Source organism: Mixophyes fleayi, chromosome 2, assembly GCF_038048845.1.
Source record: "Mixophyes fleayi isolate aMixFle1 chromosome 2, aMixFle1.hap1, whole genome shotgun sequence".
Lineage (NCBI taxonomy): Eukaryota > Metazoa > Chordata > Amphibia > Anura > Limnodynastidae > Mixophyes > Mixophyes fleayi.
The window spans coordinates 144,541,205-144,567,549 of NC_134403.1; the positions used below are offsets into that span (position 1 = coordinate 144,541,205).

At 43.1% G+C, this 26,345-nt stretch overlaps 1 protein-coding gene across 1 annotated transcript in view; it reads left to right on the top strand.

Annotated features, from left to right (window-relative positions):
- The window catches only part of LOC142141553 (ATP-binding cassette sub-family C member 5-like), a 124,356-nt gene that overhangs the window by 18,699 nt on the left and 79,312 nt on the right, over window positions 1-26,345 (top strand). Inside the window, exons 3-6 of the mRNA XM_075200149.1 lie at window positions 7,104-7,251; window positions 22,195-22,428; window positions 23,301-23,474; window positions 24,253-24,400. Coding sequence (XP_075056250.1) covers window positions 7,104-7,251; window positions 22,195-22,428; window positions 23,301-23,474; window positions 24,253-24,400 — 704 coding nt within the window. The remainder of the gene's footprint in view (window positions 1-7,103; window positions 7,252-22,194; window positions 22,429-23,300; window positions 23,475-24,252; window positions 24,401-26,345) is intronic.

The following is a 26,345-nucleotide window of genomic DNA, read 5'->3' on the forward strand; positions in this document are numbered from 1 at the left end:
TTTGTTTAAAAATCAAAGTTTTTGGGCATAAAATAACCTAATTTTGTGCTCCACCTGTTTCTTGGATAAGTAATGTAATTGTAAAGCTATATAATTATGAAAAAACTGTTTAATTCCTGGTACGCCGTCATTAATTTTACACACAAACCAGATTGTCTTCCTTTCCATCTATGCATATTTGGGTGTATATTACACCCTACACTTATAGTTAAATTTCTAAAGAAATGGTCTCTCTAGGCCCCCCTCCACTTGTAGAAAATACTAAAAAATTCAGCTGTTATAGACTGTACAATGTAAATTGAAATGGACAAAGCCAGTTTGGGGTCAGTCTGTGTATAACACCCTACCCTTATTGAGAAATTGCCAAAACAGCAGCCTTTCAAGACTGTACGTGATATAGAAATGCCCCAAGTCCCTTTCCTATTTGGGGGTAGATTGCACCCTACACTTATAAGTATACTTATTTTTTTTGAGGTGTGTTTTTCTCAGATTTAAACAGACTATGTACTTTTACATAGGCTTTACCAGATGACGTACAGGGAAGACTACCATCAGGACTGGTTCCAGCACCTGCTTGCTGATTCTGCTCATATGTGGACTGCTTTGAATCCATTTTAATGAGCCCAAACCACTTGTAGTGAAAAATATTCAATAGATACTGCTGCTAAATATGACTTTTTGCAGCCAGAAAAATTATTGTTTCACATTGTAGTGCAAAATATTGAAAAAAATGCCTCCTCTATCCTCCTCTCTTCCTGCTCTAACAATTACTAATAGAATTGTAATTAATAATAGAATTGAATAGATTAGACTTGAAATAATAATACAAAGAATAAGGTGTACAATTATTGCTCTGTCCCTGCTCTAATACAGCCTGTGACCTAACCCTGCTCTCCCCCTCTGTCAAATGGCGATGGATTGCTGTGGAGGCGGGTATTTATGCTTTTCAAATCTCGCGAGAACCGAGCTCTGAAATACGAATACGTCACGATGCTCGGCTCGGTACTCGGATAGGCGAAGTTCGGGTGGGTTCGGATCTCGGGGAACCGAGCCCGCCCATCTCTATTTAAAATACACTGTAGTGTCCTGTAATCAGTGATACAAAAATAAAATGTTAAGCTTATGTTTTTCTCTCTGTTTCACTGATATGTAATCTGTGTGTGCCCTGTGCCTACATAAGCTTTAAACTGCAGTGTATGAAGTTGCTTGTTCCAGGCTTTTACTTGAAATCTGTGAGAACCTCTAGTTATTGTCCCTGCATGCCTGGCCTTGCCCATACTAGATTATCTGTGCCTGAGCAACAGGTTGTCTTGTGCAAGTTCAGTGCTTTGAGTCTATGCTTGTTGAGTAATTTTTTTCAACTATCCGTTATTGTCATCAGCTTGTTTTTTGCTGTGATTGTTTGCTAGTTACCCAGTCTGTGTTCTGCTTCCATTATCAACTTGTCCTGTACCTTGTCAGCAGCTGGGGGAGCTGTTACATGTAGGTATCCAGTTAGATTACCCCAGTGGTGGGATTCAAATAAATTAACAACCGGTTCTTTGTCCTAAGGACCATTATAAGTATATAAAAAGATATACCAAAAGGTAGTTTCATATTTAACATTGAATTACAATAGGAATTAAATTTAAATATAGGCAATAAAAGAGTACAAATTATTAAGACATTGCATAGACAATAGCAAAGTAATAACAACAAATATTATAAAAGCTGCATAATGATAAATTATATCAATATCAAGAGGCTGTTATCTAGTGAAACCCAGGTGTGCGTATAAAATATTTCTTATTTTATGCTGCTAATATCAAGATATTAATAGTATTGAGTCATGTTATGCCACATAATAGTGCCCCCAGTTCATATTATGCCACAGTAATGCCCATCTTCATCACACTCTACCATGCTGCCTTTGCTCCCCCTTCACATTCTGCTATGCTGCATATGCTCCCCCTTGCTTCTGTTCCTTCACTTACCTTTTCTATCGGCTTCTTTCTTCTCTTTTCTTCTCTTCTTGCTTGCCAACTCCTCTCTGCACCACTCTTCACTGAACGCCAGGCGTGATGATGTCACGCCCGACATTCAGTGTGGACGGAGAAGGAAGGAGGAGTGCCGGTGAGTATTTTTACATTTTTTTAAAGGAACCCGCTCCCCCCACCAACGAAGCAGGTGGACTCAGTCTGTAGTCACCGGTTCGCCGAACTGAGCCTAAAATTAGGCATCGGTTCTGGCGAACCGCTGAATCCCACCACTGGATTACCCCCTTGCAGGAGTCCAAAGTGAATAATGAGCATCTTATTAGACCGCGTCCCAGGTGAGCCAGTACAAACTAATAGCGGTAAAGTGCGTCTATTACTTTTGTGAGTGACGTTTATATTTACTATAAAGCCCATAAAATAAAATAATTAGTACGTTCAATGTTAATCTGTGTAAAATGTTTCTGCTACTTATAATACATTATTTTTTATTTGTAATGGTTCCTTATAGGTAGATTTCCTGGTGGAAACTTCTTACTCCATGCAATAGGTACTGGTGTGCTACATTCACTCAGTTATATAGAGTACATTTTCTCAACCTTACTTTTAACATGTACTCATGTGGGATGGTAAATGTTTGCCAAATAACCATTTAAGTGTGCTGTTTAAACTAGGTAGTCCCTAATGTGTGTAACCTTTAATCTCAGTAAATATATACCAAGCCACTCCTTATTAATTTACATGTTTAAATAAATATCTCTTCTGATTATTATTGTATGCTTTATTATTTACTAATACATTTATGTATTTAATGCTTTTTTGAGTTATATTTAACAGACTGATGTACCCCTTGAACCTATTTGAGGTACCCTGTAAGGATACATGCACCACAGGTTGAGAACCTTGTATTACAGCTATTGTATATATTGTGTGCTGCACAATGAAAAGTTCCATGGATACAGAGGGACTAAAAAAAGATCCACCAAACATCATATTACATTACTTCATTATTACATATCATATTATTTCAAGAATAAAACAGTAAAAATGAAGACTTTAGCAAAAAACAAACAAGAATAATATACACCCAAAATAAACATAAAGCATGCCTTCCATAAAGGTATGTTTTAACTTAAACGTATAAGCAGTATTGATAACAATGTACCTTTAAATGTCCAACATAATGTAACCCACATAATAAGCAAATAAACTTAGGCTTCCCCTGCCAGTTTCACTCAGGTCTGTCACACATGATCAATTAGAAGATAACCTGCAGGTCATTGCAATGTATTCTATAGAAATATAGAATAAAGTTATGTGTTGAATTCCAACTGATAATATGGCTAAAAGATTATGAATAGCTTTATGCAACTAATACAACATACGTCCCAACATTTACTGAGGCAAAATAGGGACAAAATAAGCCCAGTCTTCTTCTATGCAAGGCACGACCCCTTTCACAAGATACGCCCTAAATCATCCAATAGTGCCCATTTTCTGATGACACCCCCACGTCCTCCCCATAGGCCCAACCTCTTCAAATCAAGACTGTCCCATTGTAATTAGCATAGTTGACAGATATAATATAATATAATATAATATTGACAATAAGGGCTATATATATAAACAATAAAAAAAAGCAGGCTAGCATTGCTTCTCTATGTGCACACATGTTTGCCTACCTAGCGCATTGAATGCGTACACCAACTACACTTTGAACTGCCCCAAAAAATAATTCCAGAGCTACCTTTGTGATTCACCTGCAAATGGACATGGTGCAAAGAGTGGAATGTTAAAGCAGCAAGCCATATGTTTTTAAATAGCAAGTTAAGTACCTTTTAAGCAAACTTCTGAAACATAATTTTCTTTAGCTATTCTCCTACAAATCATTATTTCCTTTTCAAAAGCTCTCTGGTTGGCAAATCAAAATGGCTGCAAGACCCAGTCAGTCTGCTACATAGACTCACAGTTCTCATCAGGGGGAGAGAAGAAATATGTCACAGTGCAGACAGAGCTCAGAGGGGCATTCCAAAGCCTCTCTGCTCAATACATCATGTGCCATGTTATTGTGGCTGTCATGGTAGTCCAAAATCATAAATCATTAATAGCAGCCTGAATATAAAAAAAAACAAGGGAAATTGTGATTTATGTTAAAAAAATACACCTAATTTCTCATCGGATTGCATCTTTAAAGTTCAAACTGCTAACACACACACACATATCTACTATATAAAAGCCTAGTGGCGTGTGTCTGTGTGTGAAAAAAAACAAACAACAAGCTGCAGCGCCACCTGCTGGGCGAAGTTATACACTGACCTACTAAATTCTTAGTGTGTGTGGGAAAAAAAACTCAGAAATGGCTGAAATTTGGTATACTAAGATGTTTTTAATTTGTTAATTTAAATTGTTAATTGTTAAAAGTGTTTATAAAGATTTTAAAAAAATATATATATATTACTTGAAGGAGAAGTGACAGTTGGGAGTGGTTGGTGGTTGCTGGGGGTGACAGTGGGGAGTGGTTGGGGGTTTCCGGGGGTGACAGAGCGAGAGGAATGTGATACTCAGGACCGCTGAGAGAGATCCCTGTGTCTGGATAGACATCTGGATAGATGTGGCGATAAATATGAAGGATAAGGTGATGGAGAAAAATGATGAGGTGGTGACTTGGACAAAACCACGTTAAAAAAGGGCGCTTACGTCGGGAAGTAACGCTCTTCCCCTGAGGAGGCCTGGCCTAGCCCCAAATGCATGACAAGAACCTTTTTAACACCTTAAGTAGCTTGATTTGACTAGAATGCATGAGTATCATGCACGGGTTAACTTGTCTATAATATAAAAGCCTAGCGGTGTGTGTTAGTCTGTGTGTGAAAAAAAAAAACAAGCTGCAGCGCCACCTGCTGGGCGGAGTTATACACTGACCTACTAAATTCTTAGCATTATCTAATATGTAAAAGTAAAAGCCCAGTGGTGTGTGTTAGTGTGTGTGTGTGTGAAAAAAACTATTTTCTCAGAAAGGGCTCATCCAATTTACCTGGAATTTGGTATACTGACAATGTTTGACAAAAAAATTAGAATAGTGAAGTCAGTTAACTTTCATCATCCCCCCTCCCCCCGTGGGAGGGAAGGGAAGGCTAAATTTACGAGTTGAGGGCTCAAACTCATTTTCGTGAGGTAATTTTACCTCATGAACACACATGTGTAGCGGCGTGTGTTAGTGTGTGTGTGGAAAAACTATTTTCTCAGAAAGGACTCATCCAATTGACCTGAAATTTGGTATACTGACATTATTTGACAAAAAAAAATTAGAATAGTGAAGTCAGTTAACTTCCATCATCCCCCCTTTCCCCCGTGGGAGGGTTAGTAAAGGCTAAATTTACGAGTTGAGGGGTCAAACTCATTTTCGTGAGATAATTTTACCTCATGAACACACATTAAAAAGGGCGCTTGCGTTGCGAAGTAACGCTCTTCCCCTGAGGAGGCCTGGGCTAGGCCCAAATGCATGACAAGAACCTTTTTAAGACCTTAAGTAGCTTGATTTGACTAGAATGCATGAGTATCATGCATGGGTTAACTTGTGTATATATCTACTATATAAAAGCCTAGTGGCGTGTGTCTGTGTGTGAAAAAAAAACCAACAAGCTGCAGCACCACCTGCTGGGCGGAGTTATACACTGACCTACTAAATTCTTAGTGTGTGTGGAAAAAAAAAATCAGAAAGGGCTGAAATTTGGTATACTAAGATGTTTTTAATTTGTTAATTTAATTTGTTAATTGTTAAAAGTGTTTATAAAGATTTAAAAAAAATATATATATATTTCTTGAAGGAGAGGTGACAGTTGGGAGTGGTTGGTGGTTGCCGGGGGTGACAGTGGGGAGTGGTTGGTGGTTGAGGCCTGGGCTATGGCCCAAATGCATGACAAGAACCTTTTTAACACCTTAAGTAGCTTGATTTGACTAGAATGCATGAGTATCATGCACGGGTTAACTTGTGTGTATATATATATATATATATATGGATATATATATATATATATATATATATATATATATATATATATATATACTGTATGAACATATTTAGAGTACTTTTATTTTTTTTATTTTTGTTCATAAAACTATCTCCCTAAACTTCTCAGTTCTATTTACCTCTGCAGACACTCCTACAGCAAGAGTTACCATTTTGAGGGCTGTATATATACAAAGTAAGAATGGTATAATGTAATGTAATAAATAAAGATTAATACAACAATCAATTCAAGTCTTAGAAACTTGCTGTGAGTCAGAACTTTGCTCTGCACTGCAGAGTGCATGGTGTCTGGATAGGGGCTGTCAGCCACAGGTGTTTTGAAGAGTCAAATCAAGATGGGGAAGCCGTTGGACGGCAATTTCCATTCAGTGCCTTCCATTGATTGAATTTAACACAGCAACAACTGTCAATGCCTGCTATAATTGCAAGAAATCAATTTCAAAATAGATAATTTAGTTATAGAAAGGCCAATTCATTCATTGGAGCAGAACTGTCTGTTTGCAAAGTTAAAATATTTGACCTAATTTATTATGACTCTTGGATGGTCTGCACTGCACAAATTAAGGTGTGCACCTAAAACACTGAAGTGGTGTGCTGTGCAAAAAGTGTAAACATCTCATTAAAAGTTCACCCTATTACAACTTTAGACTCACACATTGCATTAAATTAAACAATTCAATTTTCTGCTACAATGTGGCTCAATTTAGCCTCATGTCTGGTTTAAATTGATTGTCTTTATTATATGTGTCACTTTACCTTATGGACTCCCCCAGTCACCACCATCTTGGACTGCAAGTCCATGTGCTTATCTGTAAAATCAGGTGTATTTGCTGAAAAATAAGCTCCACATTACATTAAAAAGTGGCATTTACATTGAAGGTTTGCATGCTAGTACTTTCAGAAATGAACTTTACTGTTCCCATTACTGTGAAAGACTTAGATCAATTTTCCTTTATTCAAAGGGCATCATACTTCCTACTAAAATTATGTAGTTTAATTTTTTTTTTATCGAAAATGCTACTTAGACACACACACATTTGTGCTTGTTTTGCAAGTGTGCATAGTAAATGTTTCTACATGTATTGCTTCTTATATGAAAACAGGTTACAGCGTCTTTGGGAAGCAGAGCTGCAGAAACGCGGGAAGAGGAAAGCTTCTCTGAGACTGGTGATATGGCGATTCTGTCAAACGAGATCCCTGCTGGCTTTATTGTCTGTGATTGTCACCATGGTAGCAAACTTTATTGGCCCTGTAAGTTCATGCTTTATTTGTCTACCTGTTTGTTATGGCATGGAGTGCCATTGTGTCCTCCAGAGATAGGTAGCCTTCCACACTGACCTCAGCTACAAGTTGTAGATGAGGGGAATTTTGCGACATTCAATGCTGTCTGTGAATGTTTGCTGGATAAAAAATATTGTATTGGAGGTTGTAATAGACAAAGTTGGTCCAAATCATTGAATATATGTTCCAGAAAATGACTATAAATCTTGAACAACATATGATCAAAATATACTTGAAAATGCAGTGTGTGTTCTCCATGTCGGTATTTAGACTGTAGCTATTTTCTCTATGTCAGTATTTAGACTGTCAGGATTTTCGTGTCAGTATTATTTTCACCTGTATTTTCACCATCGGAAATTCGTACCCAACCCAACTGAAGTGAAGTACTAAAAAGTGTCATCAAGGACTGTATAAATTAAAGAGAAACATCTTTACTAACTCTCACGGCACTGCTGTGATGACCAACCTGTAAACAAATGGAAAAAAAATACAGGATTAATGTCAAATCAAAAGGTAAATTATAAGCAAATTACTTTGTAGCAGATTAAGAAACCAAAATATTATCTGCACAAAACAGATATCAGAGGGACTAGTGTTTTTAGTTTGGGAAGCTTCCAAAGGAGAGCTATGACAGAACAGCTGGAGCCACAAATATGTACAATAATGCAACCTTTTTATAAGACATACAGCCTTGTAATAAAGCATACAGTTAAACATGTTTATTGTGTAAGTATAACCAAAAAACATGATAATGTCATGTTGAAAGCCATTATTTCATGAGCCTTTATGCACAGATAGATGGATCAGAAAGTGAAATAATTGTTTCTGTTATGGCTGAGGTACTGACATGAACTCCCAGTGTAGGTGGTAGAGGTCTTTGCCAGTAGCAGCTTCCTTTCCTGTAGAGCTTGTTATGCTCACAGGTACTCGGATACCCCTAGGTCTTAAACACAACATAGTGGGAGTTTATGTACAGAAACCACAGCACAGGCAATTGGAGGCGGTGGTCAAACACTGGCAATGCTGTGATAAGGGGTTCAGAATCAGGCAGAATAATCAGAGACAGGCCAAGAATTGGAGCTGGCAGCGAGCAGGGAATGTCCAATAAACAGGCAGAGGTCAAAGGCAATCAGCAAATAGCAGAGTCCAAAGCAAGCCGAGGTTACAACAGGTATCAGTCAGAAAATTACCAATGAATCAACAGAGGTATGAGCAGGTCAGCAGGCATGTAACCAGAAGCTATAACCAGCAGGGAGGCCCTCCTTGCCTTAAATGCAGAAACTGGCCAATCATAGTTAGGGGGCAGGGATGTATTAATGAGCCCCCCAGACTACGATTAATTAATTAACTTGATTTGTGCACATGCTCAGCTACCACAGATGCCGGGATGCGGCGCTGATTAAATAGCATCCCGGCCATTGCCCTGGTAACTGCTGGGATGGAGCTCCCGGAAGTGATGTCCTGGCTGTTGGCATGACAGCTGGGATGCAGGTAGGAGCGAGCAGCTATGAATCATCGTTTGTAACAGTACTCTCCCTTTGAAGAGGGGTTAAGGAACCCTGACACCCTGGTTTCTTGGGAAATTAATTGAAGAATTTTCGAATAAGTTTGTCAGCGTGTAGATGCTTCCGCGGAACCCAGGATTGTTCCTCCAGACAACGATTCTTTCACTGTACCAAGAAATGGACTTGCCCTTGGATTCTCTTGGAATCAAGGATTTTTTGTATTGCAAATCTCTGATGTCCATCCAGGCTAAGCGACTAAGTTCTCAATGGCTGAAAATGTCTAAGCTGACTTGAGTAGAACACGGGTTTGAGATGAGAGCAGTGAAACGTGTTTGGAATTCTCAGGGAACGAGAAAGCTTTAGCCTGAAGGCCACAGGATTGACTTGTTTGATAATAGAGAAGGGTCCAATGAACTTAGGCCTGAGTTTTTTACAGGATTGTCTGAGCTTAATGTTGCAAGTGGAGAGGCAGACCTGATGACCTACTTTGAAGGAACAAGCTCTATGGTGATGGTTTGCAAACATTTTTGAATGAAACAAGGCCCGCATCAAGGCAGACTGAACTTTTGTCCAGATGAACTTGAGACTAGAGGCCATAGAGTGTATTTGTGGGAGATCAGAAGGTTTAAAGGAAGACAAGGAGTTGAATCTAGGATGAAAACAAAATTACAATAGAATGGAGAGGTGCGAGTGGATTAAAGACATGAGTTTTTGTATGCAAATTCCGCCCACGGTAACAAAGATGACCAGTTATCGTGGAATTCAAAGTTGTACAACCGTAGAAACTGTTCCAGGGATTGATTAACCCTTACAGTTTGTCCGTTAGACTGTGTATGGTATGCGGATGAAAGGCTGATGTTAATACCGAGGAATGTTTCCAAAATTGTGCAACAGATTGAGAGCCACGATCAGAGACAATGTCTGTGGGAAGACCGGGGAGCCGAAAGACATGTTGAACAAAGATGCTAGACTCTGTACACTGGGAAGTCTAGTCAAAGGAATAAAATGGGCCGTTTTACTAAATCGGTCAACATCCACCCATATAGTGTTGTGCCCTGCTGAACATGGAAGGTCTACGATGAAATCCATAGACAAATGAGTCCAAGGCTTCAAAGGAATAAACAGAGGCATAAGCTGGCCTGAAGGGCAGTTCCTGAGAATCTTGTTTTTTTGCAGTTTACACAGGACAGATTAAAGTTCTTTACATCTGAAGAGGAAGGAAGACCACCAAACAGAATGTGAAAGAATCTCCACAGTCTTGGAGATATCAAGATGTCCGGCGGTCTTGCTCTCATGGGCTTCGGAGAGAACTGCTTTTCTCAGGTGGACTGGAACAAACAGGCGGTTTACTGTAGTCTCTGCGGGAGCCAACTTTTGAAATCTACGAAGAGTTACACCCAATTCTTAGGTTAATCCAGCATGAATAACAGAAGATGGAATACTAAGCAGTGGTTCAGAAGCAGGTACATGATGAGAAACAAAACTTCTAGATAACATATCTGCCTTGACATTCTTAGATCCAGATCTGTAGGTAATAATGAAATGAAAATGAGTAAAAAGAGCGCCCATCGGGATTGTCTGGAATTCATCCTTTTCGCAGACTCTTTATACTGGAGTTTTTTGTGATTAGTGATAACTAAGATAACATGAGAGGCCCCTTCCAGCCAATGATGCCATTCTTCGAAGGCCCATTTGATGGCCAAAGGTTCCCGATTGCCTACATTGTTGTTAGCTTTTGCAGCAGAAAATTTACGGGAAAAGTAAGCACAAGGATGCAAGCGGTCAATACGAGGATCCTTCTGAGAATGGATAGCACCAGCACCTACATCAGAAGCATCAACCTCCAGTACAAAGGGTAAATCCGAATTAGGGTGTTTCAGGACAGGAGCAGAGACGATTTACCTTTGGAGGGCTTCAAAAGAGGCTACTGCCTCAGAGGACTAATTATTGCATCATTCCCTTATGGGTAAAAGCATCCAGATCTGAGAAGGCACAAATAAATATCTGATATTAATTTGCGAAGCCCTAGAATCTCTGGATGGCTTTGAGATTGTTAGGTTACACGCAGTCCAGGATGGCTTGGACTTTGCTTGGATCCATGAAGAACCCAGTAGAGGAGATTATGTACCTCAAGTAGGATACCTTCCAAACATCGAACTCGCATTTTTCAAGCTTGGCGAAGGGATGATAGTCGCAAAGTCTTTCAAGAAACTGTTTAACATGGAGCCGATGTTGTGACTGCGAATATATCAGGATATCATCCAAGTACACGACAACAAATTGAGCAAGGAAATCACAGAGTACTTCATTAATGAGGTCTTGGAAGACCGCGGGTGCATTACAAAGACCAAACATAATGGCCAGAATGTGTGTTGAGTGCCGTTTTCCACTAGTCCCCTCCTCTAATGCGGATAAGATTATATGCTCCGCAGAGATCAATCATGGTGAAAATGGTAGCAGTTTTCAATTGATCAAACACCACAGAGATAAGGGGAAGTGGATAGTTGTTTTTAATTGTGATTTTATTAAGGTCTTGACAGACCGCGGGTACTTTACAAAGACCGAACATAATGGCCAGAATGCGTGTTGAGTGCCGTTTTCCACTCGTCCCCTCCTCTAATGCGGATAAGATTATATGCTCCGCAGAGATCAATCATGGTGAAAATGGTAGCAGTTTTCAATTGATCAAACACCACAGAGATAAGGGGAAGTGGATAGTTGTTTTTAATTGTGATTTTATTAAGTCCCCAAAAATCGATGCAAGGACTCAGCCTGCCATCCTTTTTGGATACAAAGAAACATCTGACTCCTACCGGAGACTTAGAAGGCCTAATAAAGTGTCTCCTCCACATACTCTTGCATGGCCTTGGTTTCTGGACTGGAGAGTGTATACAACCTTCCTTTGGGTAACATAGATCCGGGATTCAATTCAATGGCACAATCGAAGTCACGATGTGAAGGCAGAGAGTAAGCCGCTTTTTTTTTTTTTTAGAACACATACTGGAATTCATTGTAATGTGGAGGAAGCTGTTCTAGAAGAGACTGTAGAAGCTGGAGAGGCAAAGCGAAACAGACCTGAGAAAAATAAGAGCTCCAATGAAGAATCTCTCCTTTAGCCCAATCAATCACTGGGTTATGTAGAACGAGCCACGGATAATCCAAGATTAATGGCACAGAGGGGCAGTTGATGAGGTAAAAGGAAAGGGTTTCTGAATTGAGCGACCCCACGGTTAGATGTAATGGGGGTGTTTCATAGAAAACCTTACCACCAGGCAATGGACCCCCATCCAGGCTGCAAATTGTAATAGCAGCACTGACTTCCACCAATGGAATTCCGAACGAATTGGCAACTCAAATGTCCAGATGGCTGTCTTGGAAGTACGAGATAGCAGTTCAACGTGAACCAACGGACATGTGTGCAGGAACCAAAACTGACTTGTAGACCTAGATGAACCACCTCCACATTCTCTAGGCCTGATCTTTTCCCGACTTGTTGGGGCAAAAACTAATAAAATGACATTTGTTGCCATAGTAGAAACAGAGGCCTTAAGTCTGTCTTCTGGTTCTTTCTTCTGACGAGAGACAATATACCCCTAGATGCATAGGTTCTTCCGCTTCCATTTGATGCAGGAAAAGAAGCAGATGAGAGTAGAGAAAAAGGCGCCTCCTTCTCTGCCTTTCTCTCCATGATTCGCCTGTCAATTCTGATGGCGAGTTACATAGGGGTCTCGAGCGTTGCTGGAGAAGGATACTGTACAAGAGCGTCTTTGATCTGTTCTTACAAACCTAAGCGAAACTGACTGCGTAAAGCAGGATTGTTCCATTCGCTGTTAGTTTGCCTAAATTCAGCACAGTATACCTCGGCAGAGCGCCGGCCTTGCCTCAGAGCCCTTAGATGAGATTCAGCCAAGGCCACTCGGTCAGGATCATCATAGAGCAGTCCCAAGGCGTTAAAGAAGGCATCCACACACTGCAGAGTTGGACTAGTTGGGACCAGACTGAAGGCCCAGGACTAAGGGTCACCTTGGAAAATGGAGATGATGATACCGACTCTTTGTTGTTCTGAGTCCGAGGAACAGGGTCTCAAACAAAAATAGAGCTTGCAGCTCTCCTTGAAATTGCGGAGAATTGGTCCAGCATGTTTAACTTGGGTTCTACTGCAGGTGCCTGGGTGACTTGCGAGGCCCTGGAAGCTTCTTTTTGCGCGGACAAACGGTGTGATAGTCCCTGGACTACCTGGGACAGGGTCTGATTTTGACCAGCCAGAACCTGGGCTGGGGAAGGGTTAATAGTGCTGTCATCCTTCAAGGTAAATTCCTCCAATGAAGTAGGCCGGTTAAAATGTTATGGCTGAGGTACTGATATGAACTCCCAGAACAGGTGGTAGAGGTCTTTGCCTTTCCTGTAGAGCTTTTTTATTCTTGCAGGTAATTGGATGTAACCAGGTCTTAAACTCAGTGTAGTGGGAATTTATGTACAGAAATTACAGCACAGGTGATTGGAGGTGGTGGTCAAACGCAGGAATGGATGGTCAAGCAAAGCCAGGATAAGGGCAGGGGAGGGCCGGCAAATTTTAGCCCAGGGGGGCAAGATTCGACTCAGTCTATTAGGAGGGAAAAAAATGTAGGTAGTCCAATCACCCAGTCCAAGTGAGCCCACTATGGGACCAGAGCAGGAGTTAGATGCACCCCTGGCCCCCAGCCCTGCCTGCACCTGGTTTGGGGGTCCGAAGCAGGCAGAATAATCAGTCACAGGCCAAGGATCAGGGCTGGGAGCAAGCAAGGAGGGTTCAATAAACAGGCAGAGGTCAAAGACAATCAGGCAGGGTCCAAAGCAAGCCGAGGTCATAACAGATATCAGTCAGAAAATTACCAGTGATTCAACAGAGGTATGAGCAGGTCAGCATGCATGTAACCAGAAGCTATAACTGGCAGGGAGGCTAAGCCCTCCTTGCCTTAAATACAGAAACTAGCCGATCATAGTTTTCGGGGCAGGAATATACTAATAAGCCCCCCAGACTGCGCTTAATTAATTAACTTGATCTGCACACATGCCCGGTTAGCACAGATGCTGGGGCGTGGTGCTGATTGAAATAGCATACCAGGACAACGGCCGGCATGAAGCTCCCGGAAGTGACGTCCTGGCAGTCGGGACTGTCACGGGCACTAGGAGTCTTTACCCAGGGATCACCAGGTGATAGGCTTACCAGAGCAGTATAGATGGTAATATGGTACTCTGGTAGCAGGGTGATCACGGAACAGGAAATAGCAGATGATGGAGATGCTCAGGAAAGTCTATGACTAGCAGCACTGGTAATATGGAGGCAATAATACACGAGGAACTGTATGGACAAAGGACACGTGAAGGTAGTCAGTGGTCTGCGGTAGCAAGTTGTACCACTGCTATAGTGAGGAGGAATGTCCAACAGAAACGAGGAGGTGATGAGAGTCAGCGGTCTGCGGATAGCAAGTTGTACCGCTGTCTGAGTGAAGGAATGGAATCCAAGTGGAGGTATCCGGGGAGTCAGTGGTCTGCGATAGCAAGTTGTACCACTGCTATGTGAAAGGATACTGGAACAAGTGACACAGGGAACAGGGATCAGTGGTCTGCCTCTAGCAAGTTGTACCACTGAATATATATGTGAGGAGGAGCACGGGGAGAGACTGCAACACAGGAGATACACGGGCACCTTAAACTTGATCCACAATAATATGCACAATATATAAATGACTGAACAGCACTGCAATAATAGAAAGTCTCTTGAGGAAATCCGGCACAAGATAACACAGTCAATGATGGCAATAGACTCAGCGGATAGCAAACTCCAGAGGAGAACCAACACAGTCCAGCAAGATATGCAATACACCAGCACAGTCAATGAGAAGTATGCATACCGTGGTTCAGAAGCAGGCTGTCAGACAGGAGTGCAGAGATACCTGAACGGCAGGAGGCCGGCAGGATGCGAAGTCCCTGGATGGGTGAAGCGGTAGTCAAGTAGGTGCAGCGCACAGGTAGGTAGACCAGCAGGGAAACAAATACACAGGAATCAGTAGAGCGTGGAACTGGACTCCTGGAGGACCCTGGAGAATAGCGATGGTCTAGCTGAGAGGTAAGAGTGAGACACGAATCCAATGCTGACAGGCAGGTAGAGACCAGCGGGAACACAGGAAAGCGTGGAGAGCGGATCAGCAGTTGATGGACGAGTAGAGCTGAGGAGTAGCAGCAGCAGGACTCTGCGGACACACGGAGGTAGCCAATAGCAACCAGCAGGTGCAGTAACGATGGGACATGGGAGAGCAGAGTTGAGCTGGAACTGATGATCACGGAGAGTAGCGGATAGCAATAGTAGTGGCAGTCTCGAGGAAACACGGGAGAGTTGAGATGAGCTGAAGACTGAAGCGCACAGAGGCAGCGGATAGGAATCAGCCAAACAGTCACGATGAAACACAGACGAGTTGCAGGTTGAAGACTGTAGTGCACGGAGGCAGCGGATAGGAATCAGCTAACAGTCACGATGAAACACAGACGAGTTGCAGGTTGAAGACTGTAGTGCACGGAGGCAGCGGATAGGAATCAGCTAACAGTCCCGATGATGCACAGGTGAGTAGATGTAGATTGAAGACTGTAGTGCACGGAGGCAGCGGATAGGAATCAGCTAACAGTCACAATGATATATGGTAGAGTTGAAGTGGCTTGAAGACTGTAGTGCACGGAGGCAGCGGATAGGAATCAGCTAACAGTCACGATGATACACAGGAGGGTAGAAGTGGTATGGGAACCACAGTAGTAGAAGTGGTTTGGAAACCACAGAGGTAGAAGTGGTTTGGAAACCACAGGAATCAGCAGCGCTGAATACACGAGGAAACACAGGAACACCTTCAGAGGCTCATGGGGAATGAGACTCCAAGATCAGGCAACGTGGTATTGACCACAGGTGCTTAATATAGGGAGTGTTGCCTGATCTGCCAATTAAGTTAAAGGAACATACACTGAAGGGTTAGAAAGGGCTGCGCATGCGCAGACCCTCAGGATGGAGGACGGCCACGGTTCCTAAATGTCCGGGAAGAAGCACTCACAGTCCGGTGAGTGACAGTACCCCCCCTTTTAAAGGTGGGCACAGAACGCCTGGAACCGGGCTTGTCCGGATTTTTGGAATAAAACTTTTTCAGAAGAGCTGGAGCATTAAGATCTTCAGCTTTGATCCATGAACGCTCTTCAGGACCAAAGCCCTTCCAATGAACGAGGAAGCGGAGAACTCCTCGCGAAATTTTTGCATCCAATACCTCAGTAATCTCGAAATCTTCCTCCTGATGAACTTGAACTGGCTGAGGTGCTGAGGGAGGAGTCGAGAAATGGTTGATGATGAGAGATTTGAGCAAGGACACATGGAAGGCATTGGAAATCCGAAGATTCTTAGGAAGAAGAAGTTTAACACACACTGGATTGATTACTTGAATGATCCTATATGGACCAATAAAACGAGGGGCGAATTTCATAGATGGAACCTTCAAACGAATATTTTTGGTAGATAACCAGACACGATCTCCAATTTTTAGTGGTGGAATAGCCCGCCTCTTCTTATCTGCGAAAGACTTATATTTGTTAGATGTCTTCTTTAAACAGGTTTTGACCTGAGACCAGATATTTTTGAAGGTCTGACAAGCAGTCTCCACAGCAGGAACTTGGGTGGGAAGGAGGGCAGGAAATTCCGGAAAAGACGGATGGTGACCGTAGACCACAAAGAATGGAGTTTTGGATGATGACTCATGGTACATGTTGTTATGGGCGAATTCAGCCCAAGGAAGCAATTCTACCCAGTTGTCTTGATTGGCTGATGAGAACATCCTTATAAAGGTCTCGAGATCTTGATTGACCCGTTCAGTTTGTCCGTTAGATTGTGGATGGTAAGAAGATGAGAGTGCTAATCGTATGCCCAAGGTTTTACAAAGGGCCCGCCAGAATCTGGAAACGAATTGTACTCCTCTATCTGACACAATCTCAGACGGACATCCATGGATACGAAAGATTTCTTTAATGAAATGTTCAGCCAGAGTAGACGAGGAAGGCAAACCAGACAGAGGGATAAAATGAGCCATCTTCGAAAATCTGTCTACCACTACCCAAATAGTATTATAATTCTTACTAGGTGGCAAATCAGTAACGAAATCCATACTAATATGGGTCCAAGGCTTGGACGGAATGGGTAGTGGTCGCAGCAACCCTGCTGGAGTTCTGCGGGAGGATTTGAACTGAGAACATAAATCACAGGAAGCAATAAACTCTTTGACGTCTCTCCTCATTGAAGGCCACCAGTAACTTCGAGAGAGAATCTCAAAGGTCTTGTGTTCACCGGCGTGTCCAGAAAAACGAGAGGCATGGAACCACGAAAGGATTTTCCTCCTCAGAGTAGGAGGCACGAGGGTCTTCCCAAATGGTAGCATTTTGGTGGATGAAGCAGCCAGCGAGATACATTTGGGGTCTAGAATAGCATGGTTGGGAACCTCTTCAACGTCAGAGGACGTCACAAAAGCTCGAGATAGAGCGTCAGCTTTTTTGTTCTTAGCAGCTGGTTTGAAGGTTATAATTAATTCAAAACGGGAAAAGAAAAGAGACCATCTTGCTTGACGAGGGTTCAAGCATTGGGCAGATTGTAGATATGACAGGTTCTTGTGATCCGTGAAGATCGTCACCGGATGGCGAGCTCCTTCCAATAAGTATCTCCACTCCTCTAATGCAGCTTTGATAGCCAGCAACTCCTTGTCCCCGATAGTATAATTTTTCTCTGCAGGCAGGAGACCCCGAGAGTAGAAGGCACAAGGATGGAATTTTTGTTGCTCCGAGCGTTGGGAGAGAATGGCTCCTAAGCCCACATTAGAGGCATCTACTTCTAGGAAGAAGGGAAGTGTCACATCAGGCTGTCGAAGAATGGGAGCAGAGGAGAAGGACTCTTTGAGAATTTGAAAGGCTTGGAGAGCCTCAGATGACCATTGCTTAGTATTAGCCCCTTTACGAGTCAGGGCCACAATAGGAGATGCAATGGATGAAAAATCTTGAATGAAGCGTCTATAGTAATTGGCAAAACCTAAAAAACGCTGGATAGCACGACGAGTAGTTGGCTGGGGCCAATGTAATACAGCATTCACCTTGTCTGGATCCATCTTCAGGCCAACTCCGGAAACTATATACCCCAAGAATGGAATCTGGGGCAACTCGAATGAACATTTTTCTAATTTACAGAACAATGAATTTTTCCGTAGTCTGGAGAGGACCTCTGCCACATGTTGGTGATGAGAAGGCAGGTCCTGTGAAAAGATCAATATGTCGTCCAGGTAGACAACGACACATACATATAATAAGTCCCGAAAGATCTCATTGATGAAGCCTTGGAAAACAGCGGGGGCATTACACAACCCGAAAGGCATTACTAGATATTCGTAATGCCCATCTCTGGTGTTGAACGCTGTCTTCCATTCGTCACCGGAACGGATTCTAATTAAATTGTAGGCACCACGAAGATCCAACTTAGTAAAGATCCGAGCTCCCTTGATGCGATCGAATAGCTCAGTGATCAGCGGAATGGGATACCGATTCTTGATAGTAATGGCGTTGAGTCCACGAAAATCTATGCAGGGGCGTAGTGATCCATCCTTCTTTTTAACGAAGAAGAACCCGGCTCCAGCGGGAGAGGTGGAAGGTCGCATAAACCCTCGCTGGAGATTCTCCTGTATGTACTCAGATGTGGCTTGAGTTTCAGGTAACGAGAGTGGATAGACCCGACCCCTGGGAGGAGTCTTGCCAGGTAGAAGGTCGATCGGACAATCCCAAGAACGATGAGGAGGAAGACGTTCAGACTGAGCTTTATCAAACACATCGGCAAATGAAGCATACTGAGGAGGGAGTCCCGGTGAGGAAGATGCGATGGAAGATTGCTGTATTTTAAGAGGAATAACTTGGGAAAGGCAACGATGATGACATTCAGCTCCCCAAGACGTAACTTGAGGAGTGCGCCAGTCAATCTGGGGAGAGTGACACTGAAGCCATGGAAGGCCTAAGACAATCGGACTTGTCGTAACTGGAAGAATTAAAAACGAAATTTCTTCATGGTGCAGCGCACCAATCTGAAGTGTTACTGGAGACGTACTCTGGGTGATGAGACCATTGATGAGACGTGATCCATCTATAGCACAGTAATGGGTGTTTTTAAAGTAATCACTGGTAGAGACCATTGATTCACTAGGGATTTAGAAATGAAATTTCCTGCTGCTCCAGAATCAATCAATGCCTGTGACTCAAAGGATTTGGTAGCAAAGGAAATCGTAACATCAAAAGCGCAGACTTTTAATTTCATAGAAGATGGAGAGGACTCCAGGGACCCTAACTTCACCTCTCCAGAACTAGTTAGGGCCTGGCATTTCCCGATTTCTTAGGGCAAGAACTGAGCATATGTGTGGAATCAGCACAATAGATACAGAGTCTATTCTTTACTCTTCGTTTCCTCTCTTCTAAAGATAATTTGGAACGTCCTATCTCCATGGGAATCACAGAAGGTGAAACTGGACGAAATTGAGGGGTGGAACGAAGAGGTGCTTTAACAGAAGTTGTTTTCTCAGATTCTCTTTCACGAAATCTCATGTCTACACGATGGCAAAGAGAGATCAAATCTTCTAGTGACGAAGGAAGCTCTTGGGTAGTCAGTGCATCTTTAATTTTATCGGAGAGCCCCTGCCAGAAGGCGGCAACTAATGCTTCAGTGTTCCACTGAAGTTCAGAGGCTAAGATCCTAAATTGAATGACGTACTGGCCTACTGTATGAGAACCTTGTCGTAAACGAAGAATGCTGGAAGCAGCGGAGGTCACACGACCTGGTTCATCGAACACACTTCGGAACGTAGAAATGAATTTGGCACTATCTTGTAGTATTGGATCATTTCTCTCCCACAGAGGGGAGGCCCAAGCCAGAGCTTGTCCAGAAAACAATGAGATAAGATAGGCCACTCTGGAACGATGGGTAGAAAAATTTTGAGGTTGGAGCTCAAAATGAACTGAGCATTGGTTAAGGAAACCCCTACAAGTTTTGGGGTCTCCATCGTACTTTTACGGAGTAGGCAGGTGAAGCGTGGGAGCTGTAGACACCTGGGATGGCACTGGGGAAACGGAGGAAAGCACAGGAGCTTCAATATTAGCTGTAACAGTCTGTCCAGATGTTCCTTGGGAGGTTAACGATTGGTAACATTGAAGTAACAGCTGTTGGCGAGCATCCTGTTGCTCCACACGGCTGACCAGATGCTGCAGCATCTCCTTGGCTGTAGGTTCCGTATCTGGGTCTGTCATGGCCTGATCTTACTGTCACGGGCACTAGGAGTCTTTACCCAGGGATCACCAGGTGATAGGCTTACCAGAGCAGTATAGATGGTAATATGGTACTCTGGTAGCAGGGTGATCACGGAACAGGAAATAGCAGATGATGGAGATGCTCAGGAAAGTCTATGACTAGCAGCACTGGTAATATGGAGGTAATAATACACGAGGAACTGTATGGACAAAGGACACGTGAAGGTAGTCAGTGGTCTGCGGTAGCAAGTTGTACCACTGCTATAGTGAGGAGGAATGTCCAACAGAAACGAGGAGGTGATGAGAGTCAGCGGTCTGCGGATAGCAAGTTGTACCGCTGTCTGAGTGAAGGAATGGAATCCAAGTGGAGGTATCCGGGGAGTCAGTGGTCTGCGATAGCAAGTTGTACCACTGCTATGTGAAAGGATACTGGAACAAGTGACACAGGGAACAGGGATCAGTGGTCTGCCTCTAGCAAGTTGTACCACTGAATATATATGTGAGGAGGAGCACGGGGAGAGACTGCAACACAGGAGATACACGGGCACCTTAAACTTGATCCACAATAATATGCACAATATATAAATGACTGAACAGCACTGCAATAATAGAAAGTCTCTTGAGGAAATCCGGCACAAGATAACACAGTCAATGATGGCAATAGACTCAGCGGATAGCAAACTCCAGAGGAGAACCAACACAGTCCAGCAAGATATGCAATACACCAGCACAGTCAATGAGAAGTATGCATACCGTGGTTCAGAAGCAGGCTGTCAGACAGGAGTGCAGAGATACCTGAACGGCAGGAGGCCGGCAGGATGCGAAGTCCCTGGATGGGTGAAGCGGTAGTCAAGTAGGTGCAGCGCACAGGTAGGTAGACCAGCAGGGAAACAAATACACAGGAATCAGTAGAGCGTGGAACTGGACTCCTGGAGGACCCTGGAGAATAGCGATGGTCTAGCTGAGAGGTAAGTAGTGAGACACGAATCCAATGCTGACAGGCAGGTAGAGACCAGCGGGAACACAGGAAAGCATGGAGAGCGGATCAGCAGTTGAAGGACGAGTAGAGCTGAGGAGTAGCAGCAGCAGGGCTCTGCGGACACACGGAGGTAGCCAATAGCAACCAGCAGGTGCAGTAACGATGGGACACGGGAGAGCAGAGTTGAGCTGGAACTGATGATCACGGAGAGTAGCGGATAGCAATAGTAGTGGCAGTCTCAAGGAAACACGGGAGAGTTGAGATGAGCTGAAGACTGAAGCGCACAGAGGCAGCGGATAGGAATCAGCCAAACAGTCACGATGAAACACAGACGAGTTGCAGGTTGAAGACTGTAGTGCACGGAGGCAGCGGATAGGAATCAGCTAACAGTCACGATGAAACACAGACGAGTTGCAGGTTGAAGACTGTAGTGCACGGAGGCAGCGGATAGGAATCAGCTACACAGTCCCGATGATGCACAGGTGAGTAGATGTAGATTGAAGACTGTAGTGCACGGAGGCAGCGGATAGGAATCAGCTAACAGTCACAATGATATATGGTAGAGTTGAAGTGGCTTGAAGACTGTAGTGCACGGAGGCAGCGGATAGGAATCAGCTAACAGTCACGATGATACACAGGAGGGTAGAAGTGGTATGGGAACCACAGTAGTAGAAGTGATTTGGAAACCACAGAGGTAGAAGTGGTTTGGAAACCACAGGAATCAGCAGCGCTGAATACACGAGGAAACACAGGAACACCTTCAGAGGCTCATGGGGAATGAGACTCCAAGATCAGGCAACGTGGTATTGACCACAGGTGCTTAATATAGGGAGTGTTGCCTGATCTGCCAATTAAGTTAAAGGAACATACACTGAAGGGTTAGAAAGGGCTGCGCATGCGCAGACCCTCAGGATGGAGGACGGCCACGGTTCCTAAATGTCCGGGAAGAAGCACTCACAGTCCGGTGAGTGACAGGGACGCAGGTAGGAGCGGGCGGCCATTCACCGACGCTCGTAATTAAAATCCCAACTTCGTTTGGTAATAGGTTTCTTTACTAGATAAGTCATCTTTTGCAATCACTTTTTTGTTTGTTTCTAGGCAATCTTCATCCGTGCACTGCTTGAGTACTCGGAGGCTGCGGAATCTAATCTCCTTTATGGGCTGCTTCTCGCATTTGGCATTTTTGTAGCAGAGCTCCTTAGGTCTTGGTCTTTTGCACTAAGCTGGGCAATGAACTATAGAACAGGAATTCGACTGAAGGGAGCAGTTTTAGCCCTGGCTTTCCAAAAGATCCTGAAACTTAAAGAATCAAAGGATGTTACAACTGGAGAGGTAAAAGCTAAGACTAACCGGCCAGTTAGAAACATACATACGAAGATGTTTGGGTGTTTTATTTGGAATTCTAAAATAATCTCTTGTACATCAGTAGGCAAATAGTGTGATATAAAACATTAGAAGCTCTTTAAGGCATAGACCACTTTCCTCACGCCCCCTACTCATACATGACAACATACCAGGAAAATAAATCAGGACAGAAATTGGACACACCCCCATTAGGACTAGTCACTCCCTATTTTGCAGAAACCATTTCCCTATTTTGGGAAATTCCACCTCTTTGGCCACCAAAAATCATCCCTTGAAACCTGGGTAAAATGTAGCTAAAACATTCACGAGACTTTTCACATGCATTCATATTCTAAATGTGGTACAGTGCAAGTGGATATAGTGAAACCTTTACTTTTAACATATCTTGATTTTGCTGTGTTATTATTACCATTATTATTACCATTTATTTATATAGCGCCACTAATTCCGCAGCGCTGTACAGAGAACTCATATCAGTCCCTGCCCCATTGGGGCTTACAGTCTAAATTCCCTAACACACACGCACACGCACACACACACACACACACACACAGACACACACAGACTAGGGTCAATTTGAAAGCAGCCAATTAACCTACCAGTATGTTTTTGGAGTGTGGGAGGAAACCAGAGCACCCGGAGGAAACCCACGCAAACACAGGGAGAACATACAAACTCCTCACAGATAAGGCCATGGTCGGGAATTGAACTCATGACCCCAGTGCTGTAAGGCAGAAGTGCTAGCCACTTAGCCACCGTGTGTTATGTCTAGTATGACTAAGGAACATATACTGTGAAAATTATTGCATGGATTAATGTACTATGTCTGTGTTTTGCAGCTCGTTAACATGTGCTCCAGTGATGGTCAACGGCTGTATGAAGCGGCCTCTATAGGCTGTATGATAGCAGCTGGTCCTTTTATTGCTGTCTTGGGACTACTATACACAGTGTTCTTCCTAGGACCTACCGCACTGATAGGTTCTGCGGCATTCATTGTGTTCTATCCATTAATGGTAAGAGAGTTTGTGTTCATAGATAAACTGAGCGCTTGTGAGAAAACTATATAATTATACACATAATAATATGAAATACCAGAACCTGAACGTGTGTTTCCATTATTTCAAGTATGCAGAAGAAGTTTTAGCTCAACAACAAAAACAATTATCTGGGCTGTTAAATGTCCCTCAAGCAGGCCCGGCGCTCCCATTAGGCAAGGTTAGGCACTTGCCTAGGGCGCCGGGCTCTGGAGGCGCCTGGAGGGCGCCACAGAACTGGAAATTAATTTTAAAACTGTGCGGCGACCGCTGACCATACCTGTCACGGCCGCCGCACAGCATTCAGATGCATGGGGAGGGGGGGAAGAGGCTATTGCTCACCACCGCCGCCTCTCTGCTCCGTCTCCTCCCCTCCACTCACTAGTGTCAGTGAGTGGAGGGGAGGAGACGGAGCAGAGAGGTGGCGGTGGTGAGACAAGGTAAGAAAAGACGGGGTGAGGGGGGAGGAGGGCGCCGTTTTTTGCGGGGGGGGGGAGAGGGCGCCGATTTTGCCAAGGGCGCCATGGACCCTAGCACTGGCCCTGCCCTTAAGTTTACATATTATGCTATCTAACATTACAATGAAAATATGTACAATTGCTATAATTAATTTGCCAGTAATATAGTTACCTTTCCTAAGCACACTAGATTTATTCTTTTCTTCAGTAATCAGATTAGAAAAGATATTGTTGCGAGGAATTCACTACGATGTATAAAATAATGATATTATGTGGAATTCCTTTTTATTTATCTGCAGTTGGTGGCATCAAAATTTACTGCATACTTCAGAAAAAAATGCATTGGGATCACAGACCAAAGAGTGCGGATTATGAATGAAATCCTAACTAGCATTCGGTTTATTAAGATGTATGCATGGGAGAAAACCTTTATGCATAATGTTCAAGGTGGGTAACAGATTGGTATGTATTACAGAATTGCAACTATACCATCTGTTTTATTCCTTCATAACTGAGCAGCGATTGAAGATCTTATTAATATTGGTGTCTTAATAAATAGACCCCTACATTTTTCCACTACTAATGAGCACAGTCATGATCTTGATCTACCCACCAATGCCCACATGTGTCACAATCATTGTCCTCAACTAGGACATGAATTAGGGGCCTCCCACCTAATTCAACACCATGGGGATGTACAATATGCATGACTGATCACAAAAGGAGCAAAGAATGAATACAATAAACATTTAGTGCTATTTCAAAGTAAGAAAATGAAAACAAAACACACAAGATGAATTTAGCAAGTTTAATTACTTTAATAACAGTAAAATGTACACACCTTACAGAGTATTTAAACAGATTTATTACCATCCTTCCAAAACATATAGTTGTTTCATTGATATGAAAAAAAGGTTTTGTTTGCAAGGGATACTTTCTGGAGAACTATATCCACACCAGTAAACACATGGGTCAAATTTACTAGTGGCAGAAGAACATCAAACATGTATAACATTAATGAACATTTGGCAAATAGGGTCTCACAATATTACAGATTACACTTATGTTAATATAAATAACTACAGAGAATGATTTGGTCATCTGTGGAAAATAATGCACCTCACAGTACGGTGGCTAAGTGTTTAGCACTTCTGCCTCTCAGCACTGGGGTCATGAGTTCAATTCCTGACCATGGCCTTATCTGTGTGGAGTTTGTATGTTCTCCCCGTGTTTATGTGGGTTTCCTCCGGGTGCTCCAGTTTCCTCCCACACTCCAAAAAAATACTGGTAAGTTAATTGGCTGCTATCAAAATTGACCCTAGTCTCTCTCTCTGTCTGTGTGTGTTAGGGAATTTAGACTGTAAGCTCCAATGGGGCAGGGACTGAGGAATCAGTGGCGCTATATAAATAAATGGTGATGATGATGATTATGTCTTATAAATATGGAAATATGCTATACTCAGGATTGATGCAGGTTTAGAAATTCTATTTTGTTTCCTGGAAAAATGGTATTATTAGAATCATAGGACATAATTTGAAAGAGAGATCAAAAACACAATATATATACACATTACAAAATGAAAGATTGGTTCATTCTGTGTTCCTACCTGTGTGTTCTACCACCCCATTTTAGTATATAGCATAATACATTGGCAGTGAATGCTAATAACACAATTATTATTATTATTATTATTATCATTTATTTGTTAGGCGCCACAAGGTATCCGCGGCGCCGCACACAGTACTAACAGTAGACTATACAGGGTGAAACCATACAGAACAATGAACAAAAAGTACCAATACTTCAGAAACTCCGGCTAGTCATATGCAGTAAAGACGGAGCGGAAGAACAGGTATGGAGACAGGAGGGGAGGGGGCCCTGCTCATACGAGCTTACATCCTAAGGGAGGGTAAACAAACCAGGCACAAGAGGAGCCAGTTGAGGCAAGAGGAGAGAAGGGAGGACGAGCTAAAGGGAGGAGATGGGGGTTAAGTAGATGGTTGGTAGGCTTTGAGGAAGAGGTGAGTTTTGAGTGCACGTTTGAAGGAGCACAGAGTAGGAGAGAGACGGATGGAACGAGGGAGGTCGTTCCAGTGAAGGGGGGCTGCACGGGAAAAGTCTTGGATTCTGGAGTGGGAAGAGGTGATAAGAGTGGAGGAGAGGCGGCGGTCATTGGCCGAGCGCAGGGAGCGGGTGGGAGTGTGAATGGAGAGGAGGTTAGAGATATAAGGGGCAGTAGAGTTGGAGAGAGCCTTGTAAGTGGTGGTGAGGAGTTTGAAAAGGATTCTGTAGGGGAAGGGGAGCCAGTGTAAGGCAAGGCAGAGAGGGGAGGCAGAGGAGGAGCGGCGTGAGAGGAAGATGAGTCTTGCGGCCGCATTGAGTATAGAGCGG